Source organism: Mustela nigripes, chromosome 3 (assembly GCF_022355385.1).
Source record: "Mustela nigripes isolate SB6536 chromosome 3, MUSNIG.SB6536, whole genome shotgun sequence".
NCBI classification, from domain to species: domain Eukaryota; kingdom Metazoa; phylum Chordata; class Mammalia; order Carnivora; family Mustelidae; genus Mustela; species Mustela nigripes.
Window position 1 is genome coordinate 2,500,960 of NC_081559.1, and position 19,757 is coordinate 2,520,716.

Below are 19,757 nucleotides of genomic sequence, written 5' to 3' on the forward strand. Positions count from 1 at the left end.
CCGCATCAGGCGCGCACACGCCCGCCCGCGCCCGCATCAGGCGCGCACACGCCCGCCCGCGCCCGCATCAGGCGCGCACACGCCCGCCGGCACCTGCTCCGGACCCCGAGATGCCCGCGCTCGAGCGCGGGGCGCGACGGCGGACCCGAAATCGCGGCTCTCGCCGGCACAACGCGCCGGAGTTTTCTTCAGCGCATCAGTTAACGAACAGGTAAGACGTCAAAACCGAAGAGCTCACGAGACACCGAGCACGACTGGTGAAGAAACCGCTAGACTCGCGGAGCGGGACGCAGGCTGAACAAGCAAGCTCGATCCCACCCGACGGCGGCCGCTTCAGAACCTACAAGTCACCCAGCAATCTCCTCGCTGAGTCTGGAGGGCTTTTCTCACGGGACAGACGCCGCGAAGGCTGCCTGGAGCCCACGTACGTCGCACGCTGCTCCGGAAGCCCCGCGGCATTTCTCTCCCAAGCCCAGGAAGAAGGTAACGGAAACTGACCACCCCCTGCGGTCCGCCGTCAACAATGTATCTTCCACCCCCGCCCGCGGCGCATCCTTCCTCGCCCCGGTCCCCGCGGTCCTGTCCGCCCCGCTTCCATTCCTCCCGCTTACCACTGGAGGGCGCACGGGACGCACAGTCCACCGGGTTCCCGGACGTGCGGAGGCCGCGGGAGCCTTTCTGCGCTGGCTCCACTAGGGGACCCTCCGGAAACCTCTCGAACCGCACAGCCGGGATCACGTGCTCCCCGAGCATCTGTGCGCACGCGCACAACTCCTGCACGCTTCGTCGGATTGCGCAGCCGCTGTCGCTGAGGCTGATGGGAGGGGGCGGGGCCCCGGGAGTGCGCACGCGCGGAGGCCGAGGCCTGGCGGGAGCGGACGCAGGTGCGGGCCGGCCGGCCCGCGTTCCCCGCGCGGTGGAGATGCCCAGCGGCGGGTGGCGGCCGGAGGACGGCGCGGGGCTGCGCAAGGACGACCTCGGCAGCAGGGTGAGTGCGGCCCGGACGGCCGCGGGGCCCCGTCGCTCGCCCCTCAGTCGTCGCGTTCGGCGGCGCGTTCAGCGGAGACCGTGAGGTTCGCCCCGGTTAGACGCGGGCGGCGCGGGCACCGAGGCGTGCCTGGGTCTCTGCGCTTTCCGAGCCGCTGGCAGCGCCTCGCCCCCGACCCGTGACCTCGCCCCGGACCTGCGCCGCGGCCCCGGACCTGCCGTGTCGGTCGCGAAGACCCGCGCGGTCCGTGTGGAAGCGCCGTCGTCGAGCCCGTTGGTCCGCGCACGCGCACCCGCGCCCCGCACGCGCCCCGCACGCGCCCCGCACGCGCCCCGCTCGCCCGCCAGGGTCCCGCCGCGCGCTCGGTCGCGGGCTGCCGGCGGAGGGGCGGGGAGGCCCGGGTGCGGGGGCGCGACCGCCCGCAGACAGACGCTCCGGCACGCGCTGGGCCCCGCCGTGCGACGGCCTTTCGGCTGCGAGCGGCCTCGGGGCGGTTCGGCCCCGTCCCGGGCAGCGACCGGTCCGCCAAGCCGGACCCCTCGGGGTCGTCCCCTCGTTAAGGGACGAGCGCGCCCGCCGGGCCAGGGGGTCGGGTCTGCCCGACGCGGGTCCGAAGCCGCCCACACGGGCTCGCCCGGGAGTCAGTGGCCGACGCGGGGACGGTCCCGCCGCGGGGACTCCGCCTCGGAGCGCAGCCGCCGCCGCCGGAACGAGCGTTTCTGCCTTCGGACGAGGGTCTCCGACGGGCGCGGGGCGGACCGGCCCTGCTGGGGAAGACGCGGCCGCCGCCGGGCCGGCCCGGTTCCGCCTCGGAAACGGGACCAGGAGCAGAGCCCGGACGGAAAGCGCTCGGCCTCGGGCCGGTGAGGGCGTTCGCACGACCCACTCGCGCTGAGCGCCTGGCTCCGCTCTTCGCGCAGAAACCGCGGAAACCATTGCCAGTCCGTGACGCGCGCTGCTTTTTAAAAGAGAAGTGTGACTTGAATGAAGTCCTTGAAAACTGATACTAATTTTGATGCATATTGTCTGTTTGAAACAAAAAGCGCAGACTTTGTTGAGTAACGGGGGCCCTTGCAGGAGTGCTGGTGACCCTCCCCAAACCCCCGGTCTGGGTCAGGGGGCTCTCGGGCACCTGTCAGGTGTAGACACGGTTTCCTCTCCCAGCTGCCCGGGCTGCAGCCCACACGCTGCGGTTCTGAAAGAATCCGTGTGTTTGCAGACCGCCCATTTGCGCCACCGGAGAATTCTAGCCCCTTGTCCCATCTCCAAGTTGAAAAGGCCCTCAGTTGAGCACACTTCGCTAGCCTCTGATTTAAGAAGTTTTTCTTTATTTCAATAGATTAAAGAACAAAAAATTGTGGTGGATGAACTTTCTAACCTGAAGAAGAACAGGGTGAGTTATGAGGATAATTCTGAATTGTAAGTGGGAAGGTTTGGTTATATTTTATTAACTGTATACTAAAGTAAGAAGAATTATATGTAAGATTTATATTTACATTAAAATTTGCAAGGTCGCAGCATCTTTTTTTACTTACATTGCTGAAGTGTAAAGTGCTCAAGATTTTATACATGTATGTGGATGTCTGCGTTGATTATAGTTGATAATGTTTTCTTCGCATCACATGAAACTCGCAGTACCTTTGAACCAAACGATATTAATTATACAGTGCTATCTCGGATCTGTAATCACTAATGGCATTGACTTATCCTTGAATTTGGTGTTTTCTTTTGAAATGAATAACTTTTAAATATATTAAGAAAGGAAACTATGCCTTTAAGTGACTGTGGATAATTGTTGAAAAAACAAAAAGCATAAATTGCTTCCCCCTACCTGAAATTATTTTACACAAGTCTTCCATATATTTAACCTGGCAGTTTTATGTCATGTGCATTAACGTATTCATAAACAAGCAAGCTACTGCTGTATGTATAGTTATACTGTCAGAAATTACATTTTAAAGGTCAGGAAGAAATTATTTTGAGCCCTTTAAAGCCTTTGATAACAGGTTGTTTAACATTTCTGGTATTGTTCCTTTGGGAGTTTTAGAACTTAAGTCACAACTGATACAAACTTTCTAGAGGGCAAGTTGGCAGAATGTATCAAAACCTTAAAACTATGTAGCACTTTGACCCAGTTCCATTTATAGTATTTGAGTGAACAAAGATTTAGTTACAAAAACTTCATTGCCACATTGATTTATAAAGTTGGTAATGTTTTAAAGGTCTAAAACTTGAGGACTTATGGAATAAACTGTAGTATTATACCTATACAGTAATGTTGTAAAAGAATACTTCCCAATATATTGTTCATTGATAAAAGCAAATAAGTCTATTTATAATAAGAGCCTTTTTGTTCAAGGAAACTGATAGTTTGATACATGCAGACAAAAAAACATTTCAGCTCAGTGTTAGTGGTAGCAGTTTCTAGGTGGTAAGATAATGGGTGACTTTTACTTACCTATATTTACTAAGGTATTCTGAATATATGTTACTAAAGTTCAAGAATATGCAATAAAAGGATTCAGAGTTTTGACATAGGCTTTTTAGATCAAATCCTGATATTAGTCTAAATTATGTTTTGCAGAAAGTATATAGGCAGCAACAGAACAGCAACATATTCTTTCTTGCAGACCGAACAGAAATGCTTTCTGAAAGCAAAAGTAAGTTTTTTGGGTATATTATATAGAAATGTATGAAAAGCCTTTTCAAAGTTTTCTGTAGAAACTCATGGTAGTGCCTAAATTATGCTGTCTACATCTGAATGCTCAAATATATATCTGAAGATCAGATGGCGGTATGTTAGATGAAAGTAATACTGTGGTCTGGTTTTTCTTTAAGTTAGCCTTCCAAAGGGCGCCTGGATGGCTCAGTGGGTTAAGTTAGCCTTCCAAAGATGGAAGTCTACAGTAAAAAAATAAAATAAAAATATATAAGATGTATTAGAAAGCCATAATTATTAATGTTTGCTTTAGCATTTTTTTGGCAGATGTAGGTATGAAAACTGCTCTGCCACTTTCTGCCTTTGTAACTTTGAGTGAATTACTTTGAGTCTCCAAAGTTTTTTGGGATTCAAACAGGAAGGAATAAGGTGGCTCTATGGCACAATGGGTAGCTCACTGGACTTCTAGAGGCTGAGGACATTCAAATAAGAAGGAATAGATAAAGTTCATAGCCCGTGCCTGGGCCAAAATAAGCATTTAATAAACAGAAATTATCTTCCCAAAAGATAATCGTCATTAGAAGCCTTTTGAATGCAGTGGTTTGATCTCTCTAGTGGTTTGATCTTGGTAAGTGCTGCTCTATGAATTACTAGGGAAAGGTCCGAGAAATTTAATTTTACTTATTTCTTCTCCCCTTCCCTACAGATATATTGGATGAACTGAAAAAAGAATATCAAGAATTAGAAAACTCAGAGAAGACCAAAATCAAGAAAGAGTCAACTTGATTTCACATAACAATGTGTGGCATTTGTTGTTCTGTGAGCTTTTCTGTTGAGCATTTCAGCAAAGATTTGAAAGAGGATTTACTGTATAATCTTAGTCGGCGGGGACCCAGTAGTAGTAAACAGTTGTTAAAGTCCAGTGTTAGCTACCAGTGTGTGTTTTCTGGGCATGTCCTTCACTTAAGAGGTGTTTTGACTGCCCAGCCTGTGGAAGGTGAACGGGACAATGTTTTCCTGTGGAATGGAGAAGTGTTCAGTGGCATAAAGGTTGAAGCTGAAGAGAATGATACTCAAATAATGTTTAATTACCTTTCCTCCTGTAAGAATGAATCTGATATTTTGTCACTCTTCTCAGAAGTCCAAGGTCCTTGGTCTTTTATGTATTACCAAGCGTCTAGTCATCATTTGTGGTTTGGTAGAGACTTTTTTGGTCGCCGTAGCCTGCTTTGGCATTTTAGTAACTTGGACAAGAGTTTCTGCCTCTCTTCAGTCGGCCCGCAGACATCCGGAGGGGCCAGTCAGTGGCAAGAAGTTCCAGCATCTGGAATTTTCAGAATTGATCTCAAGTCTGCTTCCATGTCCAAATCTGTGGTTTTAAAATTGTACCCTTGGCAATCTGTTTCTGGGGAGAATGTTATCAAGGAGTGTGTTAATAGCCTAATTCAGGTTTCAGCAGACTTGCCAACATTTGTATCAGTGGTAGCAAATGAAGCTGGACTACATCTGAAAGAACCTGTTGTTCCTTTAAATAGGACGTTGCCGCAAGCTCCCCTCGAGATGCCCCGAGGAACCGTCAGTGTCCCTCCCACAAGGGAAACGCTTCAGGTGTTTCTTACTGACAGACACACAAAGGAAGTCGTTCAGCAGTTCCTTGAGGTCCTGAGTCTTGCAGTGCAGAGGCGTGTCTCGTGCTTACCCAGGGATGCAAACCTGACCCCCAGTGCGGCTTTGGAAATGGGCACCAGGAGAGCAAACGTCGCGGTCCTGTTTTCGGGGGGCGTCGATTCCATGGTTCTTGCAGCCCTCGCAGACCTCCACATACCCCTGGATGAACCCATTGATCTTCTTAACGTGGCTTTCGCGACTAAAGAGAAGACCGTATTAGCTGGTTTTAACCAAAAGAGGAAAAACCAGAAAAGTCGTTATGAAACACCTTCCGAGGAATCCTCTGGAGATAATGCCACTGGCAGCGGGGACAGGGGCGTTGACAGACAATTCGATGTGCCAGATCGAGTCACAGGAAGAGCGGGATTAAAGGAGCTACAAGCCGCCAACCCTTCCCGGATTTGGAATTTCGTTGAAATTAATGTTTCTCTGGAGGAACTGCAAGAGTTAAGACGAGCTCGAATACGCCACTTGGTTCAGCCCTTGGATACAGTGTTGGATGACAGCATTGGCTGCGCAGTCTGGTTTGCTGCGAGAGGAGCTGGTTGGTTAGCGGCCCACGGCGACATGGGATCCTATCAGAGCAGTGCGAAGGTACGGGAGGGCAGGCACACTGGACTCGGAATTTCCGAGACCTGATTTGGACCCTTTGAAGGTACTAACATTTAGGTTGCAAGAATATAGCATATCTTAATTGCATTTAACCTACAGTGCAATGTGTAAGACTTTTTAAAAATTGGGCATATTTTACTATTTAATGACTTCCCTTGTTTTTGTCAGAAAATGTTGTGTTTAAGATAAATAACTTTTAAAGCTTTGCTTTTATTTTGAGTTATTTCCTTTATCTCATATTGGGAGTGTGGTTTTCCTTAAACCATCACAGGTGGTTCTTTCTGGAATTGGTGCTGACGAGCAGCTTGCGGGTTATTCTCGCCACCGTGTCCGCTTTCACACACACGGAATGGAAGGATTGATTCAGGAAATTGAGATGGAGCTGGGACGAATATCTTCTAGAAACCTTGGTCGTGATGACAGAGTTATTGGTGATCATGGAAAAGAAGCAAGGTAATTCTGCTTACGTGAGTGCTGTGGGTGGTTCTGTAGAAACTCTAGACTGTAAGAGAAGATTTTAACGTTCCTTCTCTTTGGAGACCGTTCACACGAATAGCAGTAGAGACAGTAATGTCTCGGCCTCTGTCACAAACACTGTCCATCAGAGGGAAAGCTGGGGAGCTGTTGGGGAGCAGTTGTTTTCCAGGACTCATTGTCTAAGAAATGTCTTTTTGGTAACTTTCAAAGATAATACAATGACGTGATTGTTTTCCATGTTACAGTGGAAAAGACTATAAAACTGAGGTGATGGAATGCTGAGAGAGGGTATTTTTAAAGGGTTGGGGTTTGTTTCAAATGTTTGCTTTCGTCCCAGTAAGAGCATAGGCCCTATTCCCACGCTTTCCCCTCCAGCATGAGGGCACGGGGCTTTGTCGCCATGGACAGTCTGTGAGTAGCGATCCACACCCACCTCTCCTCGGACTCAGTCTGGTCAGACATTGCAGATTACCTGAAAGTGTCAAAGAGATCAGGGCACTTTCATATGTATATTCTTTTTTTAATGCAGGGATTTATTTTTACCTCCAATGAATGTCTGATGGTAGTAAACAAATGCTTGAAGACAACTTTAAATTATTAAGGATAAAGAAAGAGGTATTGTTTAGTTACAGAAAGCAGAAGTTTGTTCAAGTAGGTTAATTTATTAGGCAATAGTTTATTTACAAGTGTGTAAGCATGTGAGAACAGAGAGTCCAGTAAGCTTTGGGAGGGAACATCATAGTACAACACTCTAACACTTCCCTCTTAACCCTACTTCGGCTTTTCAGTATATATGGAAAATGTGTAAATTCTATATATATCAACTCTACGTATATAATATACATACATAATTTATACATGTTACCATAATATAAAAAGTATAAAATGTTTTCCTTTTGAAGGGTGTATGTATTTGAGAGAGAGACAAATTCAGTCTTTATTTCAGATAGGTCATAGAAAATAATTTATTCTATTTAATAAAACTTAATTCTAAAGGCCCCATATGATACCCTCATATAAAAGTGCATATGAAGAAAGTTTGAAACAACGAATACAGACTTGTGCTTTAACAAATATGATAGTGGCTGGATCTAAATAATTCATTATGTATCTTGGCATATATATTAACAGTGATCAATTAATTAGATTATCTTAGAGATGTTTTTACAGTTGATTCACTTTTATAAAATACTCCATATAACAAGTGCCTTTACCCTTTCTGGTGTCTCTGTGTAAGCGAGAATAAGATACAATAAAACAGAAACACTAATGTAACAGTATTGCATTTAAAGAACTGGAGGGAGAGTTTCAAAGTGTTTTAAACAAAAACGAGAATTTTATAGGAAGCTAGGGAAACCAAGAGGCAGAAAGTTTTTTTTTTTTCAATCTATTACTTTGTTCTGTTACACCATTTGTCTCCGTTTAAAGGGCATACATGTAATCAAACAATTTTTTAGAAGATTTATTTATTTCAGAGAGAGAGCATGAGCGAGGGAGCAGAGGGGGAGAGAATCCTCAAGCAGACTCCCTGCTAAGCTTGGAGCCTCACATGGGGCTCAGTCCCCCAACCAACCATCCCCTGAGCCAAAACCAAGAATCGGACCCTTAACCGTGTCACCCAGGCACCCCAATTCTAAGATTCATTTATTTCAGAGAGAGAGAGTGTGCAGGAGTGCGAACAGGGAAAGGTGGAGGGAGAGGGAAAGCAGACGCCGTGCTGAGCACAGAGCCGGACTCAGGGCTCGGCCCTGACTGGGAGATCGCGACCTGAGCTGAAACCCAGAGTCAGACGCTCAACTGACCGAGCCACCCAGGCGTCCCTAAATCATTTTGATGCCATAAAATTTTACCCTAAGTAAATGTTTCACAAGTTCAGGATTATAGAGCCCTTCTATATTGATTTCATACCCTCTAAAGTTTGTTTTCTTTTGACGTGATAGCACACAGATTGAGTAATTGAGTCAAGACTATACTTGTGGGACATCTGGGTGGCTCAGTCAGTTAAGCCTCTGCCTTCAGCTCAGGTCATGATCCCAGAGTCCTGGGATGCAGTCCTGCATTAGGTTTCCTGCTCAGCAGGGAGCCTGCTTGTTCTTGTCCCAGCACCCCCATAACCCCCCATCCCCACTCGGGCTCTCAAATAAATAAATGAAATCTTAAAAAAAGAAAAAAAAGACTGTACTTATTTTCAAGGCATCCATCCCCAAAGAAACCTTGTGAAACAATTTGAGATTATTTCTTACCATAGGCCTAATTTATTTATTTTTTGAGGCAGAATTGAATTTATGTATTAGCATATAGCCTATGAATTTGTGTATAGCCTCTGAAATTGAATTTATGTGTAGCCTATGTATTAAAATTAGTCATGTGAAATATTTGTTAATGTGATTAAGTTTTAGCCGTAAAATTGTGTAAATGACCAGAATATTTTTAACTGAGAAAAACAGTGCCATCAAAAATTAATTTGATGCTATAAATTTTAATGTTGAATGAAACGTAAAAGAAAAATCATAACTTTTTTTAATACTTATGTGATTGTATTTATGGTTCTATTTATCTGTTTATTTTAGATTTCCTTTTCTGGATGAAAATGTTGTCTCCTTTCTAAATTCCCTACCGGTTTGGGAAAAGGCAGACTTGACTTTGCCCCGTGGAATTGGTGAAAAACTAATTTTGCGTCTTGCAGCAGTGGAACTTGGCTTAACAACCTCTGCTCTTCTGCCAAAGCGGGCCATGCAGTTCGGATCAAGAATTGCAAAAATGGAAAAGAATCATGAAAAGGCATCTGATAAATGTGAAAGACTCCAAGTCGTTTCCTTAGAAAACCTTTCTAGTGAAAAGGAGATTAAAGCATAATCCTTCACCATGTAACATTTACTGAACGATGATTATGTAAAAAGAAAACACTCTGCTGTCCTTTTATTAAATAATGCAATGATATGAAGGTTCATTACATGAATTTCTTACTTAGCTATAACAATATAACCAACTGAGTCAGATTGACACTGGAGGAAAAGAGAGAATACTTGAACACCTTGGATGTTTGAAGCTGTGACACTAGCATCACACTGGGCTCTTTCATGGTAACGTCCCACAGGCAACATTAAAAGAAAGCGGCTTTTACCAACTCTTTTCTTGGTAGCTATACCCAGAAATAACTCAGTTTGTTACTGTCAGGGGCTTGGTTAAACAGTGCTCTTTCACAGACGAGAAAACTAAGGTTTAGAGACGCTGAACAATTTGCTTGAGGTTCTCACTCCTGGGCAACACTGGTTAGTTCTGTTACATCTCTTTAGGCAGCTGATTTTCCCACTCCAAACTTCGGACCATTTTTAGCATTCTCCCGTCCCCCAAATCTCTAGCCTCCCTCTCTTGGCCTCATTCTCAGCTCATGACCTGAGCTTTTCACAGAGAATCAGTCATCGGGACAGGAAATGCCTCCACTCGCCAACACCAGAACTTCTACCTTACCTGTAGGTACACCCATCCTTTTCTCCCTTCCGGTCATTAGAAAGGGAGATGTGTCCACCCACCCATCAGATGGCTGTGTGGCCGCCTGTTCTCCGTATCCCAACCCTTCTTGCCTTACAGGACTCTTCCGCTCCTCTCTCCAGGATATTCAGCCTCTTCTCTGTAGGATCCTTCCTATCATCATTTAAGGTGTTCTGGTGTACCCAACTTCAAATGCACATACGTGGTTCTGTATCTTCCTTGGCTTGTCACCTCAAGCCTCCCATCCACACTCACCATCTCCACCGTGTCATCTCCACTCCAGCCTGACATCCACCCACATGAGCTACGACCACCATACCAAGGTCATGGGTCCATCCCCAATTAGAGCTGACATCCTTCCTGGGTCTGGACACGCTTTGATTCTTTTCATCTCCGTGGGAAAGCAGTTTTAGAGGCCTGTGAGAGACTTCCACATGCCCTGAATTTATCCCCTGGGAAAAACCATATTTAGATACTAACCTTAATAGCTTTCATCCCTCTACCCGAAGGCAGACAACTTACAAGTGTCTTTGTAATCCTGAGCACCAAACTGACAGCGTTCCTATGAGGAATAAACTAACAGCTTTGCCCAGCAGCCTAGATTGAATATAATGAAGTAACTGTAGAGTTCAACACCAAAACATCTGCCGTTGAGACATTGTGATGACCGTGTGGCCGGCACTGCTTCGGCAACTCTGCGTGGATCAACCCAGCTGAACCGCTAGGGAATTGCCCGGTCGTTTCCTAGCAGAATGCTGTGTGTGCGGGTTTGCTGTTCTGTTCTGTTCCCAGAGAGACTCATCCTTCAGAACCTCTTAGGACTTAATTCCATAAACCCTGGGATGAAGTTCTGTGTTAGTCCTTAGTTTTTCCAAGATTTGAAACACTTAGAACAAACCATCGGGTACCTGAGCAAAAAAACGTCAGTAGAAGAATTTATATATGTTGTACAAGTGCAAAGACGCAAATTTGTTACAGAAGCGGTGATATCTTGACATCCCTGCCCTGGAACAGCAGTCGCTTCTAGCGCTATCCCCCCGGCAGCTACAATCATGACGTGGTTGGACTAAGAAATGCCCCCAAACCGTCACTAAACATGCATGTGGGTACACTCAGTCAAGAGTTTAAGTTGTCCCCCTCGACGTGACAGCAGCACTGAGGCTGGGCATTCCCTTACTCACGAAGCGCTTCTCTTGCTCCGGCGCGGGATCTTGGTTCTCCTCCCGCCTTCCCGACTGCCGCCCTTTGTGTTCCTCGCTGACTCCGTCCTCCGCCTGAACCTGAGACAGTAGAACTCTCAGGTTTACGTCCTGGGTTCCCAACTTCCCAGTTCTCTCCTTGGTGATTTCAGCCACTCTTGGTTTCACCCAGCTAAGGCTGCCCAGAGGTATGCACCACCCCAGCCTGCCGTTCCTGGCCCGAACCCGACCTGTGCAGTCCAAGTATGTCTGGCATCTCTACTTGGTTCTCTCGCACGTATGTCTGGGTCAGCATGTCCACAGCTGAACTCTTCATCTTGCCCTGATTCCCCATTTCTCCGGACAGAAATTTGGGTGTCATCTGGATAGCCACTTTCTTTCCGGGTCACCACCACCCCCCAGTCCGTTGCCACCGCATTGTTTCTGCAGGCCACCGGCACCCGGGCCCGCGCACCTCCGCCGCCGCACACTCGAGCTGTACCTCGCGTCTGCTGACACCGACGTGGCCTAAATCTTTTAAGTTCAAAATCAGTAACTCGGCGACCTGGGTGATCAGGGCCTAATTTTGTGCCCATTGTCTCTCTAGTTCTTGCAGCAAGGCTTTGTTTGGTTTCTCAGAAAGTTCAACGACCCTCTCGGCCGGGTCCTTGAGCACCCGCTGTTCCCCATCCCCCGACGCCTGCTCCTCCGACTCTGCTCGCGCAGCATCTTACGGCCCCGTTTAAAACTCCCGCCTCCCGCAGCAGCCTTTCCCGGGCCCGGGGTCTCGGTAGGTTTCCTTCATGGGCTGTCCTGACATCCCCCAGTCGTCACCCTGTTTAAATGCAACCGTGTGGTTATCCGAGCGACGGGAAGCTCCCGGAGCTTGGGTGTGCCCCGCCCTCCGGGGTCTCCAAGCCCCGCGCCTGGCTCATAATGCGCGTCCCAGAACCCCTCGCCGCGTGGAAGGGCGGGGATGCGGCGGGATTCCAGCCCGGGGTCCTCCGAGCCCGGCGCCTTCACCTCTGCCCCTTGGTTCTGGGTTTCCGTGGAAGCGAGACGTGATGGGGGAGCGCGGGGCTGGTCGCGGGAAGCTGGGCTGAGTCCTACCGGCCGCCGGACAATTCAGCAGCGCCCAGTGCCCCAAGCACTGCCCGCGGGCGCAGAGGGGCGGCCCCTGCGGCGGGCCGGGCCGTCCTCCCGAGGCCCCGGGGCTTCCACGCGTGGGCCCGGGCCGGAGGCGGAGGGTTCCCGGGAGCCTCCCCAGGCGACCGCCGCAGGAGACGCGCTCTCAGCTCTCACGTGCCACGGGCCCCTCGCCCACGCGGGGATCCTGAATGTGAGAGGCCGGTCCAGGAGACCAGACTACTGCCCCCAGCCCCGTGAATATTCTGGGGACCAGAGTGGACGCAGCTTCCTTCTCCTGGACAAGAAAACAATCATTCCAAAGTAGGTTTCTTCCCTTCCCTTTCCTCTCCCCCTCTCGTGTCCCTATGGGCGTAGGTCTTGGGCCAGACCTGGGTTGGTTCTGATTCTTTAGAACCAGAAAAGGTGAAACCCTAGGCACCTTCCGTAACCTTCCTAGCTTCATGTCTGCGTCTACACAGCGGGGATACCAGTGCCTCTCTCGGATCCTTGGGCTCTCCAAGTGTCCCCTCCCAACCAGCAGCATCAGCATCATCGCTGACTTTTCAGAAATGCAAATCACCCAGCTCAACCCAACCGACTGGATCAGAAACTCTAAGCAGGGTCCAGCTGTGTTTCAATAAGCTCTAGGTGGTTCAACTGCAGGGCGAGTGTTGAGAAGCACAATAAGAGAGGGGCCAACTAAATGAGATAACTAAAATATTATGTGTCGAGAGCTGGGCAAGTAGTAGATGCTCAAAAAACAGTGGTTATGGTCATTCTTATTCCAAGAACAGAAAGGCAGTTAGTGACGTAGAAACAGAAAGTTAAATCGGCTCTTCCTGTCTTTCCTTTTAAGCAGGTCTTTATTTTCTTGCTTTAAAAAAAAAAAAACAAAACTGAAAACAAAATAAAAATATACAAAAAGGCTTATATGTAGAATTTTTAAAAGCACACAAGCTCATAAATACAGGGAATAGATTGGTGGCTGCCGGAGGGGTTGGGGGTTTGGTGAAGCTGGAAGGGAGTCAAAAGTGTAGGCCTCCAGTTAGGAAGCAGTCATGGGGATGTCATGCATAGCGCGGCAGCTGTAGTTAATGATACTGTGCTGCATTCTGAAAAGTTGATGAGGGAACAAATTCTTAAAAGTAGGTATCATAAAAGATTTTGTAACTATGCATGTTGATAATGTTAGCGGGACTTTTGTGGTGATCATTTAAAAATATATACAAATATTGAATCATTGTGTTGTAGACCTCAAGCTAATGTTTATGACAATTACACTTCAATTGTTTAAAGTGTTACATGTTTAAAAAGATTGAAAACTATCATGGTTGACCATGAAGCAACCTACTAAAGACAAAGGTGCAGACGGATCTGAGAAATCCAACTTCATTAGCAGGACAGATTTCACAGCCTGTCTTTTCCTTTCTTTCATTACAGAAACTTCAGAAAGGCCACCTCCAATTAATTGGAGAAATGTTAAGACTGCCCAAAAAAGGCTTACCTAGATTTGATCAAATTCAAGATGAAGAAACCTACCTGGAAAACTTGGCAGTACAGAGAAATGCTTCTGCTTTTTTTGAGAAGTACGACCGGAGTGAAGTGCAGGAGTTGCTAACCACGGCCCTGGTCAGCTGGCTGTCCACCAAAGACGACGTCCGCTCTCAGCTCGACCTCCCGTGTGGAATTATGACCCAAATGAATAATGTGGGTTTCTCCACTGCCATCCTGCTGACTCCTGTGGACCCGACTGCCCTCTTAGACTATAGGGAAGTCCATCAAATCATAAGGGAGTTGGCTGTTGGAATTTATTGCTTAAATCAAATTCCCTCAATCAGTTTAGAAGCTAATTACGATCAGAGTTCCTCTTGTCAATTACCACCTGCTTATTATGATACCAGAATTGGGCAAATTCTGATCAATATTGACTACATGCTGAAAGCATTGTGGCACGGGATATACATGCCCAAAGAAAAACGAGCCAGATTCTCTGAACTGTGGCGTACTATCATGGACATTGATCCAGACGGGAAGCCTCAAACCCAAAAAGATATTTTTGCAGAGTTTAGTTCTGCAGGTAAGAGAATCTAACATGTTTTATTTTTATTAGAAGCCATCTTTTTAATTTAAAAGTTATTTATCTTTGTCTCAGTTGGAGTTTTCAATTTATACCTTTTGTCTTGCGGAGCCCACGTAGGAAAATCAGCAATAGAGCCAATAGTAGAATTAAAGTGCATGAGAAAAATCTCCAAACTTGGAAGCAAAATGACTGTCAGATTGGATAGTCATCTACATCGCCATTTTTATAAATCTCAAAAATGAATGATAGGAGAATTGAAGTTAAGGAGAGATGTGTATCAGCAATCTAAGCTTTGGTGTTTTAGTAGAATTTGGTTTAATGAGTATTTGTTCTTGGTTCACTAAATTTTTAAGCTCCTTCCTTCTTAGGCCATATTTCTCTAAAGCCTGTATATTCACAACGGATACCACTACATCCTGGAGCATCTCCCGAGCAACTGACCACATCACTGCCTTAAACACTGGGCTAACGTGGATTTCCAAGGGCCTCTGCAGGAGGCCAGCTCTCTCTCGGAGGCAGACGGCTAAGAATCAGTCTGGCCACGTTAAACTTCATTTACCTCTCTGATTTGCAATTTACGAAACCATCGGCGAACACCACTCTTAAAAAACAGTCGTAGCAGCAGTAGAGAACAGAGCGTATCAAAATCTGATCATATTATCTAGTTTTCTGTAGGGGATTGAACTTACGGAGGGTTTCTTATGTGAGTCATTCTTGGATCCTTTCATTTATCACATCAGGTTTGTGGGATGAGAGGAAAGAAGGGAAACATTCTTGCGATGGAAGAATGTGGAGGGGTAACTCTTAGTTAAAATACAAATACATGTATGTATTCATTAATACAAATCTATCTGTACTACACATACATATATTGTGTATATATACTCGTTTCGTGGCACAACAGGTACAGTGGGATGGTTTTTGTGGTCATTCCCGGTCCTTTACCCGCCGCCCTGCCCGCCGCCCCGCCTCACTCTTCCGCAGTCCTCCGCAGGTTACAGCTCTTGGTTTCTCAAGGCCTGGAGCAGGCACAGCCGCTTCTCTTCCACACACCGTCTGTGGTTTGGTACTGAAATTACGGATTTCCTCCGTCTCCCTTATCGGCCCTTAAGCTCCTCTTCAAGAGCGCCGAGAGGTATGTCTGTTTCCTGTTCAGATCCCGCAGCACCTCGCCCTGTGGACGGCGCGGCGAGCGCTCCGTGCCCGCGGGAATCGTGGTAGGAACAACCGAGTGTGCGGGAAAGAACTGAGGAGACTCTTGGGTTTCCAGTTTGAGGCCCTGAGAGAGACATCGTTCCCTTAGCCGCGAACGAAAGAAAGCGCATCTCAGGGACGGGGAGGGTGTTAGCTTTGGGAGGGTCTCTGGACCCTCAGAGACTTGCATCGGCGCAGAAAGAAGGAGTTCGGAGGGCGGGAGGCGAGACTGAAAGAACCTAAGGTAGAGGTCGATACAACGGATCGTGTTCCCTTCCTCACCCTCCGGATTGAGTTGTAACCAGTTCTTTGAATTAGATCCTGTCTCGTTTTCTACTTTCTTATGACTTTGTACATATGATTTGCATAACATGTGATCACATTTCCTTTCTTTTTAAAAATTTTTTATTTTGTTTATTTATTTATTTGACAGAGATACAAGCAGGCAGAGAGGCAGGCAGAGAGAGAGAGAGGAGGAAGTAGGCTCCCTGCGGAGCAGAGACCCCGATGCGGGGCTCGATCCCAGGACCCTGAGATCGTGACCTGAGCCGAAGGCAGCGGCTCAACCCACTGAGCCCCCAAGGCGCCCCCACATGTTCTTTCTTTAATACCTTCACATTCTTTGTGCCTTGAGCTGCGTCACGTAAGACATCAGCTCCGGCTCCGGCTCAGCCCGCAGGTCCCCGCGGTACCGTCCAACGTCCGGGAGCAGCAGGTGCATCTCCGCTCCGGACGTCCCCCCCCCCGTTTCTATGGGAACTGATGCTCTTCCGGACCCTTCCCCGCCGGGCTCTGCAGAGTCCTTCCCCGCGCTCCGCCCTCCGCCCCGCCCCGCCCCGCCCCCCTCCCCTCCCCCCCTCCCCTGCCTTTCCTCGTCCCCCTTCCTCGTCCTCCGGGTTCGCAAGCTCCGGGTCGCTTCGGGCTGTCCAGGCGCGGCGGGGGCGTCGGGCTGCGGGGTCGGGCCGGAGCCTGGGCCGCTCGCGGGGAGCGTCTCCCCAGACGCCGCACCGGCCGTCCTTCCGCTTCGGTCCATCGTCCCGCGGCGTCCGGCCTGGACCGAGGGGGAGCCCGGCCAAGGCGGGGCAGGAGCTTGGGGTCTCGCGCGCGCAGACCCTCCCCGCGCGGTTTTCCGCTCGGCGGCCCCAGCCCTGCGGGGGAGGGGCGGGGCGGGGCGGGGCGCGCTGGGGAGGCGGTCGGGGTTCGCTGCGCTCCTCGGGCTCGGAGCCGCCCTTCCTGCCCCTCCCCCCCTTTTTTGGTAATTCTAACCCGGGGACCCGCCCCCGCAGGTTCCACGCTCCCACCCCCTCCTCCTTCCCCTGCTGTCCTTGGGGGCGGGGGCGGCGGTCACTCCGGCTCCGGGACCCGCGGGCCGGAGGGTCCACGTGCGTCCGGGTCCCGGGCCCTCGTGCTCGGCCGGCGACAGCTGCGCGGCGGCCCCGCGGCGCCCCGGCCCCGAGCCTGCGGCGCCAGCAGGTGCAGGTGCGCGCTCACGTGCGGATCTTCTTTTTAGAAATACTTCAGTACTTTTCGGGAATACTTCAGTTTCTTTGTAATTTCTTAATTTAACCTTTGCAAGAGGGAAGTGAATCATAGTAGCCATTTAAAAATCCAAGTATATTCTGGCTTTTATCGTCTTTTTTTTTTTTTTTAATACCTTTGGGGCAGGACAGAAAGGAGAGAGAAAGGGAGGCACATGGAGGTATTGTTTGCATTTTTAAGGCACAAATGTTAGACTCCACATTTTCTACCAAGACATATTTTATGATTCCATGCAGTTTTCTCAAGCTTAGATGAAGTGTAGCATTATAAGTGTACCCGTCCTTAAAAAGACAATTTGACAACAAGGAAGTGCTTAATTTCATCATAAATAGGAAGAAAATGTAATAGGAAATTTGACACTTATAGAGTAAAATCAAGTTTTAATTCTTATTTGTTTCATCCCAGTTACCAAGAAAGCTCTCTATTATGTATATTTAGCTTCTGATATCAGCAAAAACAAGAAATACGTAATAGAAGGCTTGAAACAGCAGATTATACTTTTAGCCAAATGAAAAGTTGAATCTCTGCTTAAAGAGAGATCACATTTTTTTGTTCTTCCACAGTTACTGTGATTAAATCTGAGACATTGTATCCATGGTATTGGGTTTCGTGCTTCCAAAGGGAGTGGGAATCCATCCTCAGTCTACAAGCTTCCGTCTTTCTTTACTCTGCTGAGTTCCCACTCATCCACTTGCTTTTCATCTTTAACAAGTTTTTTGGCATCTCATTATCCCTTTATTGTCACTTCAGTAGGATTTCAAGATGAAACCCAGTGTTCAATCTTCTCTATTTATCCAGAAGCCAAGTACGATGTTTCACTATCTTCTTTTTTCTTTGCTGTCAAGGCCTGACTGATGTCACAAAGGACCCAGACTTTGATGGGATCTATGACGAAGACATGAATGAGGATCCCACATACGATCCCAACAGCCCTGAAGAAAAAGCTGTTTTTATGAAGTATGCTGAAAACATTATGCTGAAATTAACGTTCAGTACCACACAAGTTCAGCAGTATGAAAATGTTTTTATATTTGAAGCAGCCTATTGGCTTACAAATGCTATAAAATGTACTCAGGACTATCTTGATATTTGTACCTACCAGAGGTTACAGCAAAGATTGTATCTCCAGAAAAAGGTTATTCAAAAACACTTTGAGAAGAAAAAAGAAATCAGAAGAGGGATAGGATACCTAAAGTTAATATGTTTTCTGACTCCATTTTTATTGAGTTTAAAAAAGAAGATGAAAGTTCCATATTTAAGTAGTCTGCTTCCACCTTTTTCAGGTAAGTGTATCAATAAAAATCAAATATGAAATAATTACATATATATGCACATATATATATATATTTTATATTTAAATTAAACTTTGTTTGTAGTAGGTGTGTCCAGGCATATAACCTTGCTGTAGCCTGTTAGGAAACAAAATAAAACAAAATTCAATGTCTCCAAGGTAGTTAAAAATATTTGCCATATGTATGTAGTACTTGGTATATATTTATACCAATTATAAGGCCTATTAGGAGACTTAAATTCTGAGAAGAATAGGGAAATATGCCACGTTCATTATGGGACATATGATACACTGTGACTGTATCATATCTGATCTATAAACCTATAAATTCAAGGCACTTCTATTAAAACCCCTATTGTGTTTTTCATGGAAGTTTATAAATTGATTCTGAAATTATTATGGAGCAGTAAAGGATCATGAATGGTGTTACATTCCTGAAAAAGAGACAAAAACATATTTTAAAACTTTAGTAGTGTGTTAGCACTGTTACACACAAACCGATGTGAGAGACTAAAGAACTGAAATAGGACCATACTTGCATTGACTCTGACACGTCGTGCAAACTGTTCCCTGCACCCAGATTAGTACACAATTTATATATTTCCATTGGTGCCCAAGCATGTAGGCTTATTATGGTGGGCTTTCTACAGGTGGCAAGTTTTCAGTAGAAATTTTGCAGGTCATTTAATCAAAACTTGTCTCCTGAGCATTCAAATGGTGAAAATTATTACCTTTATCCGTGAACGACTTAAAAATGGGCTCATGACCATTCTGATCCTGGGGTGGAGGTAAGAGGGCGGGGTGGACGGAACCAAGAAGCCCTTGATTACAGAGAATATTAGCTGTAACTGTAATGTTTTATTACTTAGATTTTTGGAAGCAAATATGACTCAGTATTAATAGTTCGAAGTGGTGATATTCAGATGTTATATTTATTCCTTGAACTTTTCTGTGCCGTTTACATTTCTCAAAATACATTGTATGCTTTACATTGATGAAACCATATTCTGCTCCTAAATCAAAATTTTGGACAAACCTAATCATTACTGGAGTTTTAGAAAATTATTTTTGTAAAATAAATGTATGTGTGGTTTTATGACTTTCAAAAAGGTGAGCTGGTTATTTTTGTCCATGAGAAATACTTAACTATTTGTTTTTAATGTCTCTTTTTACCTGAGCCAGCTCAGGTTACATTTTGTTTGTTTGTTTGTTTGTTTTTGTTTTTGTTTTTTTTACTTAGCCCAAGATTCTCTGAGACATAGTTTCAAATTTTTTCTGACAATTGGAGGTAATATATAAGTCTTGAACTCACACACAGAAATCATTAAGTAGAATAATGTTTTGGCTGTTCTCTTGAAATGTCTTTACAATGAAACTATAGAAAATGCCCAAAATGTATGATACAAATATATTTTCATGTTTTAAATATATATTAAGGCAATGATTTTAGA

At 46.7% G+C, this 19,757-nt stretch overlaps 3 protein-coding genes across 3 annotated transcripts in view; all 3 read left to right on the top strand.

Moving 5' to 3' along the window:
- Positions 1 to 523: 523 nt before the first annotated feature.
- On the top strand, positions 524 to 4,443 carry ASDURF (ASNSD1 upstream open reading frame). Its single transcript, XM_059392997.1, has 4 exons — positions 524 to 988; positions 2,328 to 2,381; positions 3,573 to 3,648; positions 4,354 to 4,443. Exons 1-4 carry the CDS (start codon positions 524 to 526, stop codon positions 4,431 to 4,433), a joined length of 675 nt encoding a protein of 224 aa, XP_059248980.1. The 3' UTR covers positions 4,434 to 4,443.
- Positions 4,444 to 4,445: 2 nt separating this feature from the next.
- Positions 4,446 to 9,344, top strand: ASNSD1 (asparagine synthetase domain containing 1). The gene is made up of 3 exons (XM_059393040.1): positions 4,446 to 5,909; positions 6,199 to 6,380; positions 8,975 to 9,344. Exons 1-3 carry the CDS (start codon positions 4,446 to 4,448, stop codon positions 9,258 to 9,260), a joined length of 1,932 nt encoding a protein of 643 aa, XP_059249023.1. The 3' UTR covers positions 9,261 to 9,344.
- A 3,091-nt stretch (positions 9,345 to 12,435) lies between these two features.
- The window catches only part of ANKAR (ankyrin and armadillo repeat containing), a 65,141-nt gene continuing 57,819 nt past the window's right edge, over positions 12,436 to 19,757 (top strand). The window contains exons 1-3 of the mRNA XM_059392998.1: positions 12,436 to 12,523; positions 13,643 to 14,279; positions 17,861 to 18,298. Of these exons, the coding sequence (XP_059248981.1) occupies positions 13,679 to 14,279; positions 17,861 to 18,298 (1,039 nt within the window). The 5' untranslated portion in view covers positions 12,436 to 12,523; positions 13,643 to 13,678. The remainder of the gene's footprint in view (positions 12,524 to 13,642; positions 14,280 to 17,860; positions 18,299 to 19,757) is intronic.

What these genes read in the sequence shown, in the direction of transcription:
- ASDURF (XM_059392997.1), top strand. Translation starts at nt 524, where the DNA reads ATGTATCTTCCACCCCCGCCCGCGGCGCATCCTTCCTCGCCCCGGTCC. An exon ending in CTAACCTGAAGAAGAACAGG is followed by an intron (nt 2,382 to 3,572) that starts GTGAGTTATGAG and finishes TATGTTTTGCAG; the next exon opens with AAAGTATATAGGCAGCAACA. An exon ending in AATGCTTTCTGAAAGCAAAA is followed by an intron (nt 3,649 to 4,353) that starts GTAAGTTTTTTG and finishes CCTTCCCTACAG; the next exon opens with ATATATTGGATGAACTGAAA.
- ASNSD1 (XM_059393040.1), top strand. Translation starts at nt 4,446, where the DNA reads ATGTGTGGCATTTGTTGTTCTGTGAGCTTTTCTGTTGAGCATTTCAGC. An exon ending in CCTATCAGAGCAGTGCGAAG is followed by an intron (nt 5,910 to 6,198) that starts GTACGGGAGGGC and finishes AAACCATCACAG; the next exon opens with GTGGTTCTTTCTGGAATTGG. An exon ending in GATCATGGAAAAGAAGCAAG is followed by an intron (nt 6,381 to 8,974) that starts GTAATTCTGCTT and finishes TGTTTATTTTAG; the next exon opens with ATTTCCTTTTCTGGATGAAA.